The sequence below is a fragment of the Amblyomma maculatum genome, chromosome 4 (assembly GCF_055883805.1).
Source record: "Amblyomma maculatum isolate TAMU_Amacu chromosome 4, ASM5588380v1, whole genome shotgun sequence".
Classification (NCBI taxonomy): domain Eukaryota; kingdom Metazoa; phylum Arthropoda; class Arachnida; order Ixodida; family Ixodidae; genus Amblyomma; species Amblyomma maculatum.
This window is the reverse complement of record NC_139347.1, coordinates 186,044,511-186,061,346: the sequence shown is the minus strand read 5'-3', so window position 1 is coordinate 186,061,346 and position 16,836 is coordinate 186,044,511. Positions and strand designations below refer to the sequence as shown.

General features: G+C 48.6%; 1 protein-coding gene across 1 annotated transcript; it reads right to left on the bottom strand.

Annotated features, from left to right (window-relative positions):
* Positions 1 to 14,893: 14,893 nt before the first annotated feature.
* Positions 14,894 to 16,489, bottom strand: LOC146193834 (solute carrier family 22 member 7-like). The gene is made up of 2 exons (XM_084600619.1): positions 15,626 to 16,489; positions 14,894 to 15,097 (listed from the first exon to the last, which is right to left on the bottom strand). Exons 1-2 carry the CDS (start codon positions 16,487 to 16,489, stop codon positions 14,894 to 14,896), a joined length of 1,068 nt encoding a protein of 355 aa, XP_084456745.1.
* Positions 16,490 to 16,836: the final 347 nt, after the last annotated feature.

Genomic DNA, 16,836 nt, shown 5'->3' with positions numbered 1-16,836 from the left:
CTGTACATTTCAACGACGAATGAAATGAAACTAACGGGGTATTTATTTACAGTATACAGTATATAGTATTTATGGTTGTACTTATAGTATATAGTAGTACTTATAGTATATAGTAGTATTTATAGTATATATATATATATATATATATATATATATATATCACTACGGCATGGTTCTATCTTGTTGTGTTTGTGTGTTGCGTTTTTCTATATTCCTTTGTTATCAATAAAGCATTTTCTTTATTTATATTATTGCACAGGTATGCAGCAAACAAAACTTCGATGAGGGAAGTTGCAACACTTTTTGACGTCGCGGAAAGTTCAATTCACAGAATGTTGATTAGAGTGGCGGACTACATACTATCCTTGGGACCAACTGTTATAACTTTCCCTGCTGACCTCAAGAAACTGTCGCAAGACTTCGAGAAGGTCGGTAATGCTAATTCTTTACAATGAGATGCTTTCGTTTTCGCAATTGGCATTATATGTATTCGCTATAGATATTTTTTTTTTTTTTTGCCATGAACAGTCATCCATATGTATCCCGTTTTGTAATGCACATTGCGTGCTTTTGACTTCAATGTGAAAAATGTCACGTGCTGTGTTATTTCCTTTTCCCATATACAGGTTTCCGGAATGCCCGGCGTGGTCGGATGTCTCGATGGATCGTACATCGAAATGCAGTGTCCCAGCAACAAAGTGGCGGCAACGTATTGTAACAGGCATCATTATCTGTCACTGACGCTGCAGGCGGTGTGCGACAACAAGCGGCGGTTTGTGGACGCTTGTGTCGGTTGCTCGAGCAAAATACATGACTCTAAAGTGTTCAGGAGATCATCGCTCCTTAAAAGGCTCCCGGTAATATGTCAAGGGGGAAAGTATCATGTTCTGGGGGATGCAGCGTACCCTGTACGTGAGTACTTGCTGACACCATTCCGAGATTATGGGGTACTATCAAAAAATCAAAGGGATTTTAACGCAAAATTTTCCGCTACAAGGGTGCTAATTGAAAACGCCTTCGGGCTGCTCAAAAAACGATTCCGACAATTAATTTACCTGGAGCTTCGTACTGTTGGCTGGCTGAACAAATTCATTATGGCATGTTGTATCCTCCATAACCTGTGCATTGACTCGGGAGACATACTGCCGGATGAGCTAGAAGAGTCGCCGGCAGATCTGCAGTGGATGCGCCCAGGAGAGGATGCCAACAGCGAAGAGGAAACATCTCAAGAGCATGCCTTGCGCAAGCTTGGGGAACTCAAGCGCGAGAAAGTTTTCACTGAAATAATGAGAGGCAGGAAGTGATGTGCTGCGTGGAAACAGGATCGATGTCCTAACCTTTCATGCACAAATGTTTTTACCGTACCCCGCGACGCGTGTACTTAGCGCCGCGCCATGTAGTTATTGTCAATTAAATTACATTAATTCATATGACCATGTTTGAATTCATGCATTTTTACAAAGGCAAAAACCGCAACATGCATTGAAACAAGTGCTCTCTTTTTTCAGAAAAAAAAAAATAAGAACATTTATTTTCCTTCGTGACATATGCATCATTATAGTCCATCATCAACTCCGAACACGCGTTTCATGAGGGCCATCTTTTCCTTGTGGCGCTCAGCTTTTTCTTTGCGCAGCTCCTCCTTGTAAGCTTGTCGCTCTTCCCGCTGTCGTCGTTTTTCTTCTTCCCTCTCTGTTCTTTTCTTTTCCTTATTTTTCCTTATTTTGATGCATGATTTCACCCCATTTAGTTTTGTATAAGTATTCATTGTTCGTTTTTTTTTTCTTTTTTGTGCGTGTTCTGTCAATACCAATGTTGTCAAGGGTCAGTTTTTTTGTACTTTCTTTTATACCGTGCCTCTCCTGCTTGGACCATGTTTGGTCCGCAGTATGTGATAAATAAATGAAATAAAAATACGTCCATGTGTTCAAAAAATGTTTTGATTCCCACCATCCGAGCACTATTGACTCTTGGTGGAGTCGTCTTTTTGTCTTGTTCCTGATTTGCCGAATATGAATGCTCTACCAGCTGGTTGTCGGAGGCTCCTTGAGTGGCTTCGATCTCTTCAATTTCATGCTCGTCTTCGCGTGAAATCTGCAGTTTTTGCTTTTTATATATAATACCGTGGCTATCCCTCAATTCTTCTGGGTCCAAGCTATCATCCATTGAGCGGATTTTGGCGAGCTCATCTTCATAGGGGACGTCGGAAGGCGAGTTTCCTGACTTTCTGTTGTTTTTACTCGTCGCAGTTTTTCTTTTCAGCACAGTCTTATAGCGACTGCAACACTGCTCGCCTGTTCGAATGATGCCCAGAGTTTCCGTCAGTTTAACAGCAATGTGAGCAAACATTGCCTTTTTATTTTTGAATTTTTTCATTGGGCCAATGTGCGGAAAATATTGCTCATAGTAATCTAGTAGTAATTTTGTTTCGCCGGTTGTCCACTCGCAGCCTATAGAAAAAAAAAAGAAAAAAGAATGCGTGCATGAGTTCCCGGAAGACATTGCAAAGCAGGAGATGGTCCCCAAGAGGAAAAGCGAAAAACATAAAATGTGGCCGCCCATACCAAGCCCAAGCAAGCAGTGTGAGGAGAACGTGCCCTCATCCGAACGGCACTCTCTCCGCGCCCCTGTCCGTTTGCGGTTTCTTCAAGAATGCGACTCGCGATGCTCCCCTTCTCAACGACCTCGCACCCTGCAAGCTGGCAATGCTTCCCTCAAGAAGCAGATACGAAGAATGGGACGCGTCCCCTCCTGTCGCCTGCGCTATTCCCTCTGCCCCCTGGCAAACTCGGCGGAGTGGCCGGCTTTCGCCCGCCCAGATATTTTACGGTAAGAACGAGAGTGGATTATTTACAAGCTCATAGAAAACGATTCAAAGGCAACACAAAAAAGAAGGAACTAGAGAAAAAGCGCTGGTAATCGGAAAGAGCTTTGTTGCCGTTTAACTGTGCCATATACGTATATAAATAACGTACATGCATGTAGATATATACTCACCGCGGTTGCTGCCTTTCGCACTTTCTGCAGCCGCTCCTGTAAACGTTGCACAATTTACGTATATTGCGCGCATACAGAACAAGGGTGTGGCTTAACTTAATGGCATATTTTTACCAATCAAACTTACCTTGAGTGGCTAGCTCTTTTCTTTGGTCGCTCGACCCACTGGAGCCAGCACTGCTTACATCTGAAATATACAAAGTGACTGTAATTAACGAGGAAGTAGCAAAAAATTCCTTGTGCAGGTGACCTTAACTGACTGACGGCATGTAAAAATTATGCCTGGAACTATTTATATGTCCATCGTCCGTGTAAACTCAAAGCCCGCCGCACGTTACAGCTCGGCTCTGGAAGACTGCAAACATTCGGTACGTGAACCGAAGTTTTCTTCCATATTAAAGAAAGTGCTGAAGGAGTCTTACCGTGTGTGTCCGCGCTCGGCTCTTCGAGCAAGGAGGATATAATTGCGTAAACGGCTGGTGTAACCTCCATATCAAAGGGAAGAAAGGCTGCAGGCTTGCAAAGCAGACGACGCGAGCGCACGAAAAGCGCGGGCAAGTGCAAGGAATGATGGGTACTTTCTCCGTCTCCGTTTGCTCGCGAGCGCCACCTACTTGCTCCGGCCGGAGCAAGAGTATTCGAAACGCAGAGTCTGGGAGCGTGCTCTCCGCCGGATTGAGGCATTCTGTCATGGAGCGTGAGCGCTGCTCCAGTTCTGCGATTGGAATTCACTATTGGATAGGGGTGTACCCCATGGCTCCATTCTTGGACCCATGTTGTTCAACTTGGCCATGGCACGCGTCGCCGACAATCTGGAACTCGGCACAAGCTCAAGACTCGCTATATATGCCGATGATATTACTATCTGGACTGAGGCAGCGGATTACTCAAGCAAATATTCGATGCAGACTGAACTTCAAGCGGCCCTTCTTTGTCTTGAAGATAAAGTAACCAAAATTGGCCTCGAACTCGCTCCACATAAAACAGAACTGATTATTATCGACGGAAAACATAAAACCAACCCCAATATGCAGATCCATCCTCACATCGGAGGCAACATCATTACCTCCTCAAATGAGCAAATCCGCATTCTTGGCCTGCCCATCTCAAGCTGCAACAGTCCTCAGTAAAATTTCAGTTAAAATTTATATGTTCGTCTAGAACGAACGAGTAAAGGGTTGAGCTCCATGTACACGAAACCTCACGCGAGCGCAATAGTGGCACGTGTCGCGCGAAGTGTTTGCGCGAACAAATTGCGTGCATCGCCTGCTGGTGGTAACAACATTTATTGCCACAAAATGAAAGGAATTAATTCGGGCTGGCGCGAGTCCAGGGTGGCCTCCAGTCGGGGGCGACCTCTTGAGCTCGCGTGAGAGGGCCAGTTGCGCAGTTTTTCTTGGGCTGGTCAACAGCTTGTCCCATTCCTCTGCTGCGGGTCCTGGCAAGAGTGTATTTAGAGGGGGATTGCTGGCGCATTCCCATAGTATGTGGTCTTGAGTGGCCCGCGTCCCGCCACCGCAGTGCCGGCATGCAGGGTTGTATTCTCCATTCGTAATTAACGATAATCGGTAGGGGCTAAGAATCGCCTTTGTTTGTAGGCGTCTGAGTGTCGTGGTTTTGAGGGGCGGGATACGTGCATCTTAGCTCGCGATAAAAGTTTCTTATCTCCGCGTATGTGCGCGGCGCACTCGACAGATGCGTCCGTTCCCGATAGATCTCCCGTTTTCCGGTTGGTTAAGCCTCGGGCTAGATGGTCGACCCCTTCGTTTCCGGAGTTACCCGCGGGTGCCGGAACCCATACGAGATTGATATCGTCACGGAGAGATCGGCTGCGCAGAATTCGCGTCGCGAGCGCGCTTACAGAATTTTTGGCGAAATTTTGAACGGCGCTCTTTGAGTCGCTTAGAATAATTTTGGTGCAAGGATCCTGATAGCCAGTGCAATAGCTACTTCCTCTGCCTCGCATATGGAGCTAACGTGAAATGTTATGGCGTCAATAAAGGTTGACTTTGAAGTGGCCACACATGACACGCATGCTCCGTTTTTGATGTGTTGAGCCCCATCCACGTACACTGCTTGTAGATCGTCCTCGTACTGTTTCTCAAGGGTCTGTGCTCTTCTCGTCCTGCGGGCATCATGTCTGCCTGGTAACATGTTTTTGGCTATTTGTTTAATAACTAGTCTACTAGTAATGTCAGCCCATAAATGGGATGTTGCGCACACCTCTTCGGGGGGTGTATGTGGAGCTTGTCGATAATTACGGGCCCGCAACGCTGCGTGACAAGTGGGTCACTTGTGCTGTCTTATGGGCAGCGTGTTAAAAATTCCCAACTGCACTAGTCGATATGAGTTGGCGTATACAGACAAGCCAAGGGCTGCTTTATATGCTGTTCTAAATATTGTATTAAATTTATCTTCGTCCCTACGACGCACATAAAAGTACGAGCAAGCGTACATAATTCTGCCTATCATAAAGGCTTGAATGATCCTGCACAGGTCGGCTTCTCTCATACCCCTGCAACGTGTGGCAATGCGCCTCACCAGCCCACCTATCTGGCGAGCCGGCGTATAGATTCTGTGTTACGCGTATTATTCTGAGTCAACGTTCCGAGAACTCTGATCGTGGCTACCGGGGATATCTGATGGTTGTCAATGTGCAACTGGATATGTTCTCGAGAATCTGGTTTTGTCTGTGAAGCTTGTTTGTTCCTTATGAGTTCTGTTTAGCCGGTGAACACGTAAGGCCATTTTCCTGCACGTAAGACTACCGTGTCGATAGCTCCTTGTAATAACTCTGCAATTTCTCCATCGGAGCCAGAATTGGTCCATATCGTGATGTCGTCGGCGTATATGGAATGATGTCTGTGTGGGACATAATGTAACAGAAGCTCGAGGTCGTTAATAGCGATGTTGAAGAGAAAAAGTGAAAACACGGCACCTTGCGGTGTTCCTCTCGTCCCTAGTGTAATTTTGCCGCTAGTTTTGTCAACGAAATGGAGCGTAGCCGTACGCGCATTCAGAAAGATAGCGATGTAGTCGTATGTCCGTTTGCCTACGTTCATCTGTGAGAGGTCAGTGACGATGGAAGCGTGTGCCACATTCTCGAGGGCCTTACTAACAGCGAGTCTCAGGATGGTTCGCGTGGTTCTTATGAGATTTGGACCTAGAATGTCAAGTTAAATTTGCCACATGATGTCCTGAATCGAAAGCACTTTTCGAAACCCAATCATGAAGGGGGAAACGTGCTTTCCGCATGGGTGTGCATAAGGAGCCTGTTAAAGACAACGTGTTCTATTACCTTCCCGACTCTGCGCCAATGATCTCTCTGTTACCTTCCCGAGACATGACGTTAGCGACATTGATTTGATTTGACTTGTGAGGTTTAACGTCCCAAAGCAACTGACGCTATGAGAGACGCCGTAGTGGAGGACGCCGGAAATTTCGACCACCTGGGTTTTTTAACGTGCACTGACATCGCACAGCACTCGGGCGCCTTGCTTTTCGCCTCCATCGAAAAGCGGCCGCCGAGGCCAGGATTGGGCGGAGGTTCCCCATCTCAAATCTTTTGCCCGATTTAGGTACACTCTTAATCTCGTTCCACATAGGTTCCAGTTAGAAGTGGAACTTTCAAAAAAGTTCCGCTTAATAAGTGGAATGTATGTGGAACCAGATTAAGAGTGTATGAAAATAATTTTAGCATGCGCTTCCATTCCTCACGGACGCTGCCCTCTATACAGTACTTGTTGAAGAGGTCCGTAAGAGCTTATTGATGATGCAATCTTCCCCCGGTGCCGAGGTGGCGTGAATTTGGTTAAGAACAGCTCTGATCTCTGCTACGGTTAAGACGATATTAATCTGAGGATTATCCAATTCTGAGTACCCATCTGGCGTGGGTATATCCTGGGAGGTGTTAACGTACGGATCTTTTAATGTGGTGATGAACATTTCGTCGGTGCCTTGGAAATATTGCGAGATTCTATTTAGGTTCTTGTGAGATTCGGCCTTAGTTCTAGGAGGATCGAGTAAATGTCTAAGTAGAAACAATGTGTTCTTGTTGCCCAGTTGCCTATTAAGGCGGTCGCAAGTCTGATGCCACTGTTCTCGGCTAAATTCCCGCGAGTAAGCCTCGATTTCCTTTTCAAGCCGGGTTAGCCGAATTTTTAAACGTTGGTTGTGCTTATTTTTACGTCATCGAGCATGAATACTCCTTTGCGTTTCCATCATGTGCCCTAGCTTAGCATCTGGGCTGGGACTGCTGTCCTCCAGTTTCACAGTTTTTGAAGTGTTTGCTGTGTCTTGGCCCCGCCGGGGTGGTGCAGCGGTAAGACGCCCGACTACTGTGCCGGAGTTCCCGGGTTCGAAATCGACCACGGCGGCTGCGTTTCGATGGAGGCGAAACGAAGGGGCGTCCGTGTGCTGGGCGATGTCAGCGCATGTTAAAGGTCCCCAGGTGGTCGAAATTACTCCGTAGCCCTCCACTACGGTTGCTCTTTCTCTCTTTCCCCTTTCACTCCTATCTTCCTGCCTTCCCTTATGGCGCGGTTCAGGTGTCCACAAAGCAAATGCGACAGATACTGCGCCGTTCCCTTCCTCTGAACCAATTATTAGTATTATTATATTATTATTATTATTATTATTATTATTATTATTATTATTATTATTATTATTATTATTATTATTATTATTATTATTATTATTATTATTATTATTATTATTATTATTATTATTATTATATTATTATTATTATTATTGCGGCGTTTTGCAACAGACGCTCCCCCCCCCCCCCATTGTCTTAAATCTGGCCTTTGCGAGCGGACATATCTAAAGGCGTCGCAGCTCGTGTGCTTCACTTCCTGGCGACGCATTTTGCAATGCGTGGCTCGGAACGTGGTACATAGTACATAGTGGTCGCTTCCTATGTTTGTATTTAGATTTTCCTATCTCGCATCGAGGATATTTCTGGTAAAGGTAAGGTCAGGGCACGTATCCCTGTCACCAATGCGCGTAGGTTTATCAGGGTCGACGAGTAATGTATGCCCTAGCGTCCATGCTGTCTCCCATAATTTAGCTCCCTTTATACTGTTAGCAGCCCCATTCTCGTCGCTCACCGGATCTGACGAAATAGCAAATTTCGCTCATTCGCCCAAAAGTGTATGCGCGATCAACCAATAGCACGAAGCGCGAAGCGTACGTCATTGCCGCTCATTTCGCACGTCTTCTTTCGTTTGCAGTGTTTCATTTAGATTGTGCATCACCGCGCAATTTTTTCGCTTTGTACGAACAAGGGTGAATGGCCAAGGATTCAAAAAACGTCTAATCGCAACCAAAAAACAAGAGGTCACGTGACTACTCGTATAGTGCAAGTTAACACAAATGTGATACGGCTTGTTGTAAATCCCTTTTACTTTGCCCCATGTTGTCGCGAAATAACATCAATTGTTGCAATCGTCATGACTGTTGTTGCATTTGCCAATAGTTTCGCGGTGTATTAGGTCACTATGCCAGCAACAGTCTGCACTGAACGTCGTTACAGTGTCGTCGCCGTTTCGCTCCGTTCGCGCTGTCGCGTGCATGTATCTTCCCCAGTAGGCGATGGAGCGAACCATTATCGCATTCAGTACGCTGCCATGGTCGCGTCGCTCACTTTTTCGCTCACGTCTTAGCTCCATAATTGTAATACCCTCGAGTGCAAAATAGTCACTCTGCTCCGAGTGTAGTAAACCACCCAAAAACAAAGCGAATGTACCAATGCAGCTGTAATATTTTTTTTTTTTCACTTTTATTCTTCACAGGTAAAAGGTCCGCAAGCGACGCTTGTTTCAATTCGCCGCATCACATCAATGGCCATGAAAGAGAGTGTGCAGCTTTCACTATCCTGAAAAACGTGTTCAGCAGCTCTCAGAGGACTAAGAACGGGTAGACTTTAGTCAATAGATTAGTTATTAATATAGGTATGTAGTATTGGCGCTAATCGCTCACCATAAAAATAATTTCAACGATGGTGGTTTTACTAACATATTGTAACGGGTATTGAGCCAAACGTTCAGGCAGCGCCCTGAGCCTAGAAGACTGCCGAAGTCCGAGAGCGGCCCGAGCAGCGGTCTGAGCGCAGTTCCAGGCAACCAACTTCGTCGTCTACGCCAACTAGCAACCACTTCATCGTCTACGTCAACTAGCCACTGATTGTCTCCGCTTCGTCGTCGACTATAGTTTTTATCACTCCACCCCTCCTCTGTAACATTGACTCGATGCGACGAGGTGCTACTAGGAAGAAGTCAGCGAAAGGGTGCACTAAAGTGTCACAAGGACCCAGCGGCGTTGACAAAAAGTTCAGTCATGATAGGGCTTCAGCCGAACCACGTGCACGACTTCAGGACGCTGTGGCCTTCGGGATGGAGCTGAAGCTACGGGAACAGCGGCGTAGGTGACTTCACTGATACGGCGAACAATCTCGTAAGGGCCGAAGTATCGGCGCAGTAATTTTTCAGATAAGCCGCGATGACGAACAGGTGTCCAAACCCATACGAGGTCGCCCGGTTCGTAAGTGACGATTCTTCGGCTGAGGTTATACCGAGCAGTGTCATTCGCCTGTTGTCGGTGGATTCTGAGGCGTGCTAGTTGCCGCGCTTCCTCAGCACACTGAACAAAGATGTCGGCGTCAAGTTCGGCGTCAGAGCCGCAAGAAGGACTAACTGGCATCATGGCATCCAACGGCGTGCTCACTTGGCGACCGAAGACAAGTTGGAACGGGGTCAGTCGCGTCGTCTCTTGAGTGGCGGTATTGTACGCGAAAGTTATATAGGGCAAAATCGCATCCCAGGTGTGATGTTCTGCGTCCACATACATAGAAATCATGTCGGTGAGGGTGCGATTGAGGCGCTCCACCAGCCCGTTGGTCTGAGGGTGATACGCCGTCGCACGTCAATGGCTAGTGTGAGTCAGAGTCATGACCAACCGGATTAGGCGAGCCGTAAAAGCTGTTCCACGGTCAGTGATTGCCACGGCGGGGGCGCCATGACGTAGGACAATGTTATGAACGAAAAATTGAGCAACTTCGGCTGCAGTACCTTTAACAAGGGACGCGGTCTCTGCGTACCGTGTTAGGTAGTCTGTTGCGACGACTACCCAACGGTTGCCAGACGAGGACTTCGGAAAAGGACCGAGAAGATCCATGCCCACTTGATGGAAAGGGGTCTTCGGCGGAGCAATAGGCTGAAGAAATCCAGCGGGTTTCAATGGCGGAGACTTGCGACATTGGCAGTCACGACATGAGCGTACCCTGGGACACGACATGAGCGTACCCCTTTGGCTGCCCGCACCGATGGGAGTAACTTGGGCCAATAATACTTTTGACGAATTCGTGTAAGTGTACGGCTCACCCCCAAGTGGCCGGCGGTGGGTTCATCATGACAGGCACTCAATATATCTCGGCGCAACTCGAAGGACACAACAAGGAGAAACGTCTCTTCACTGTTGGCGAAATTTCGCTTGTAGAGCACGTTACCAAGCAGAGAGAACGTTTGAAGCCCACGATGAAAAACACGGGGGATACGGGCGTCGACGCCCTGCAGATAGTCGACGAGTGACACTAACTCTGGGTCCGTTCTCTGCAGCTGCGCCATTTGGGTTGTACTAATAGCCCCCAGAAAGGGAAAATCATCGGCCGTTTCTTCTGGACATATGGCGATGGGCGAGCGCGACAGTCAGCATCCTGATGCTTCCGTCCTGATTTGTATACGACTGTTACGTCATACTCTTGTAATCTAATGCTCCATCTAGCCAATCGTGCTACGGCGGACCAAACCGTGGTTCCGCGGTTATCGCAAACCGAGCTTGGCGACCTCGGTTTGCGTCGTTAACTGCGAAGCGTCTGTTAACGGAGGCTACTCGATCGTCGGCGCCCGAGTGCGCGAAGCGTACGAGTGGGTCTGCTTCATAATGTTATTCATTTTCCAACTTCATCACGTTTAAAGATCGATGAATAAAACAGGTGGTTTCGACTCTACCGCCCGACATCTTCGGTTACAGCCGACAGCGCAGCGACTGCATACTGAAGCCCCGTTCTGCCTGCAGTATCATTTGAACGGCTTGTTGTTGAACGCAACGTCAAAAAATGTGCTGCCTTAGCTCTATCATGAAAGTACACGAGTTTGCAACGCTTTCAGCACGGGATGCAGCGAGAAGGCTGAGCTACGTTACACTTACCGAGAGCGCGGCGCACGACGGCGCCGTGCGTGACCGTCCTTAGTCTTCGCTAGGCCTAAATTGTTTCGCTTCGAAGCCGCGGTGGTCGGCGCTTTGAAACTGATCATCGCTATCGTAAATCGTCTACTTATGAAACTGCCTTATTTTTAACCTGTTCTGCCATAGTAAAAGAATGATAGGATTATGTCTGGCGACGCATTAATCGCAGAGCTAGTACAAGCAGATCGAATGAACCGCAATGCACCGGCGGCAGCTGGCTTGAGCAGAAACTTGCTTGTATCGCAGCTATCGCTCATACCAGCAATTTGCTGCTAGTCAACGATCCTCACGAGTGCTTCATTCTTGATATTCGGCTCAGTATTCCAGACGCCAACAAATTTGTGCACGCTTTATTTCGGACATCGGCGCTAGCGATACGCCGTGTCGTTCGCGCACGGTTTACGGGAGGAGGGGCTACCACGGCGGTGTTTACGGCGGTTGAGGAGGTGCTGCCATCGTGGGGTGTTTGACAGCGCTGTTGACGCCTCGTCGGACGGCACTCCGGTACTCCTGAAACCCCGTCATAAATTATATTTTTAAATGCAGCTTCGTTCCACCGATCACCGAAGCGGTACCATGGTATAAAGGAGCTGCTGAAGGTAGGTCAGACGCTACCTTAGCGAACGCTCCCTTTCCGAGGCCGAAAGGCCGGCTAAAGGTGTAGTTTAAAGGGAAGGCTGGTTTCCGAAACGCGATAAGGAGCCGCAAAGGTGAGAACCTCGAAAGGGAAGGTAAAGGTTGGTTTGTGAATACGGGGGGTCGCAATTTTTGGAGCCCTCCATTACGGCGTCTCATAGCCTGAGTCGTTTTGGGACGTTAAATCCTATAAATAAAACTAAACTAGAAGACCGTAGTTTGATTCGAGGAAAGAAAAGTGCTGTATTTGCCTACCTTCTCGTTAGACACCCGAAGCGTACACATAAACGTTAGGCTATTTTAGTAGGCTCCGAACCTCCTCCACTAATAATGTTTATAGCTCATGCACATATTGGAAGCCTGCCGGGGTGGTGCAGTGTTTAGGGCGGTCGACTACTGCGCCCAAGGACGCAGAATCGAATGCAGGTCTCGGTGGCTGCTTATCGGTGGAGGCGAAAAGCTAGGCGCCCGTGGGCTGTGTGATGTCAGTGAACGTTAAAGAACCCCAGGTCGTCGAAATTTCTGGAGTCCTCCACTACGGCGTCCCTCATAGCCTGAGTCACTTTGGGACGTTAAAGGGGGCATGAAACGGCTAGAAAGCTCACTGACAAACGTTTTAATGTGTATAATAAATGCTTCCGAGCGATCTTGCAAAGTAAAACTCCTCGGAAAAAATCCAGCGAATTATTATTAATTTTTAAAAACAGCGTTTTTTGAAATTCGCGGGCTGCGCCATTTCCGCGTGGTGGCGAGATTCGGGACTATTCTGCCGTGATTACCTACGTCAGAAGTCACAGAGTAACAGGCCACGTCAGGCTGCCATTGGCTGCAGCCGCGACGGCCACTACGTCACGGACACACTTCCGGTAGCTGCGAAAGTCGTCTGCTCGAGTGCTGCATAGACATGTGCAATGCATGCGAGAACCCAAGCTTGGCGCTTTGGTTCGCGATGTTAACCGAAAAGGTGGTCACGTCCGACTGAAAGTGCGCGTCGCTGCAGGAGTGCGAAACGAGCACCAGCTGGACCGATTTAACACCGTACCGAATTAATAGGCAGCATCAACCTTCATGTACCGACCGACGGCGCAGCAGCGTACTGTATAGTCCCGTGTCCCGTCTCGTCTTTGCCGCATTGACCATTTGTGCGGCGTGTTGTGTGCGTCAAAAAAAAAAAAAGAAAAAAAGGTCTACCCTCATCTTGATCGCAAAAGTACACAAATTCGCACTGCGTAAGTGCAGCACCCGATGCCGCCAGGCACGGGCGCTGCGGCCGACGGTACTCCGGTTGTGCGCTGCTCCCTGCTCATCGCTAGGCCTTGTTTCTTTTGCATCGCAGCTACGGCGGACGGCGTTTTAGAATCGTCCGCTTCGCTGCGTCTCTAGTGTAGTCGCTCGCGTGCTCCTGTGCACGATTCTTGCGTGTAGCTTCGGAAAGCGGTGACAACCTGCGCTGCCGAACTGAATGTGCCGAGCTGCTTGCTGCTTTGCGCCGTCGATTCTAGCTCGGACGATGCGTACACATGAGATAAACACGCGTGCACGCTACGCATTGGCACTTCCTAAACAATTTGCGAAAGGACGTCAAAAAAAAAAAACACTACACTACACTATCGTTTTTGTTAATCTCAATTTTAAGATTCGCGGACGAATAATTCGTGCTCACCTGTCATCCGATATCCAAACTCTGTAGCGATCATCAGTCCGTGCTCTCGTCGGTGATACGTACGCGTATACATTCCATTCGTTATGCACAAGAGATGCCTCTCGCCGACCATAATGAAAGCAGCTCCGGTCTAAAAGCGACGACGACATATGTTTGCACGCGGGCAACTCGCACGCTCGATCGTCTGCTAGCATCCATGCAGAGTCGATGCTATCGCAGCTATCGCGTCAACTCCGCGAGGGGTCACCGGCCGCCGTTGGTCAAACCGCAGAAGACGGTACCAAAGAGACTGACCCAGGCAGCGCGAGAGAAGAAAGCGGTCTTGTAGAAAGCCGTGCTCGGCAGGAGTGCATGCTAATTTGCGCGGAATGGGACAGGGATATGAAGGAAAGTGCTCCCTCCGCGGCGGCCGCCGGTATGTGTGGACAGCTTCCCACCTGCAGGCATGCGCTTGCGAACGACCCGAGTCGTTCGGGCTGCTGTCGCACACAATTCAGAGAGGTCAAGAAACTGAAGAAACCGGCGGCCGAGGAAGACAGCAGACAAGGTTGAAAGCCATGCAAACGCAGACGGGACGGAAAGGCAGAGACCGTGAATGTATGGGCGAAGCTCGGGGAAAACAGGTGCGACGACCGGAAGTCTGAGAACCGAGCGTCACCCGACGACGCTTCGTGGGAGGGGCTAGCGGGGCGGAGTTCCCAAGCTGTTTTCTTCGTTTATTTTTCTGGTTTCTCTGAGTGTTGAGTTGATTCTGTTGATTCTTTTTGCTTGTCTGTGTGAGTCGTTTTTTTTTTTTTTTTTTTTTTGTATGTTTGTGTGTGTGTGTGTTTGTATGCGCTCATTACGGCTGCCTGACCAAGTTTATTCTGTACTGGACCGTCTACTAGCCCCCCGGCTATCGGTCCAAATATTCTTTATGTATTTCGTTTCCTACAAATAAAGATCACTTTGATTGATTGATTGATTGATTGAGGGGAGCGAGGAGGAGCGCCATTTTTAATAGCCGATATCTCTGCTGTTAATGAAGCTAGTTAAAAAATTCTTGCGGTGAATTGACCTGTGAGGGAGTACCTATCTCTTGACCGATTTGCTTTACCCCGTTTTAGGCATTGCATGACCCCTTTAAACCCCAAAAGCAAACCATATTGGAAGCCAACTTAAAAGCAACACAAAAAAAGATGCATTGCATCCAATATCCAATGTTTGCCCTTGATACAAGTGCCACATGACGGCATAGAAACTGTGTAAACATTCGACAGATCGAATTAATTACATTCACATAACGTTGTGCTTAGATAGCATAAGTTACAGTGATGAGACTGAAAGCCCATTTGCGTCACAAATCATAACACTCTAATTGAGTCTGCTGTCCATAGGTCTCGGCTCGATGCTTTGGTACCTCGATGACTGACCACTGCCACGAGGCTTGCTGGTTCGTGCCTTCTTCACATTCCGCCAGTTCAGCGTCTGCTTCATGAAGTCCACACTCTGAATGGAACCCGCAGCAGATAAAGGGCTGGCCAGAGTTGGCTTCTTCGACAGCTGCTGTGAAAAGAGCTGGGCATGGAGCAACATAAAGAGCGTGGTCCCAGCGAGGGCGAAAAGCACATCGCCACGACCAATGTCTTGCCGCACGGACAGCACTATGGCACACACCCCTCCCAAGCGGCCCAAACCGAAGAGCCAGCAACTCGCCCCGCAACGCACACGCGTCGGCACCATTTCCAAGACGTTGGCGAATATGAGGACTTTGACCGCGAATGTAAGCGGTTTGGCTAAAAGGAAGAACAATGTCGTTAGGTAAGCGCATCCCAATGCGAAACTAAGGCTTATCACGCAGGAAACGCCACCGAGCGTTCCTACTGCTGCGGCTAGTAGATGTTGCGGTGAGACTTTTCTGAACGTAGCGTAGAGCAGCGCGAAACTTGCGAGGTTGGTTCCGCTTGAGGCCCACTGGAACCAAGCAGTTGTTCCTAATATTACCCTGTCCTCGACGGCCATCAATGAGTATTGTGAGAACGAAGCAGAGAACGATAAGCCGATCATCACGAACGCGCTGTGCTGTACTGCCTTTGCTCTAGTTACGTCTCCTGCTGTGAGCAGCATGCGCATTTCGGTCCTCTGAACCTCTGCCTTGAGCCTTTCCAGCATGCAGTCAGTGTTTGAAACGGGAAAGTGATTTTCTTTGGCGGCAGCGATCATGAGCATTTCGGCTCTGGCCATGTCGTTTACTGCAATGCACCAGCGGGCTGACTCATGCACTGCGGACACCGCGTACAACGTGAGGTCAGTCGGGGACAGCATGAAGATCTGGAGAACTATCCAGTTCAGCCCTTTGAGCAGCCGTGCCACAGCAAGCCATACCTCGGCAATCAGCAAGCCTGCGCACATGGCTGCACACAGGTCCCTGTTCCTGTTCTCGTGCGTGGATGCCTCAAAGAATAGTGTGCAGGCGAGGACGGCGACAGTTGCCACGCAGCCAGAGTTGAGAAACCTTGAAAGGACGTACATGTGGTATGATGCTGCGAAACATCCGCCCATCGTGGCCAGCTGCAGCACCGCCATCGCTGTGAGGAGCACGGGCATCCGGCCGACTCGGTCCGCCATCTGCCCGACGGCAGTCATCGCAATCAGCGAGCCGGCTATGTAGAGGCTCTCCGCCATGGCGCGCAACCAGCGTCTGTGGCAGACCAAGTCCCACTGACTTACAATGGTCCTCTTGCTGTACTCCGGGTCGTAGTCCCAATCATCGCAGTCAACAATCAGCGTGTCGTTAGGGTGACCTGGGTGTTTGTAGACGCTGCATCGACTGAAGCGACCGTCCGCCTCTAGAGGGATTGCCGAGTTCCTCCAGGAGGCCGAAGGCACCTTCATTTCGCCCTGTGGCTGCTTGCACCAGTGGTCGACGTCACCAGAGATGAGACTGAAGGCGAGGGTGTGGCACTGCATTGCGCACACGGAGAATATAACGACATTGAAGAACCAGCGCTGACAATGACCATGGCCGAACACATCACTGCAGTCATAGCAGTCGCTCGTCACTAAGTCTACTCTACTGAGCCTGCGTCTAGACAGCAGAAGCATCTTAGACGTTAATACGGGAGGTATTTGTAGCTGCCCTAACCTGAACCACGGTCTTCTTCTTCTTCTGCCTTGATATATGGCACATACCCACGAAGGGGGATTGACCAAGGTTCAGTGTGGACTGCCAAATGTCCTACACGAACTGAACTAGTGCAATAAAGCAATTATCAACTAAACAAAAACATAAGATTTAAGATCACAAAATTGATTGA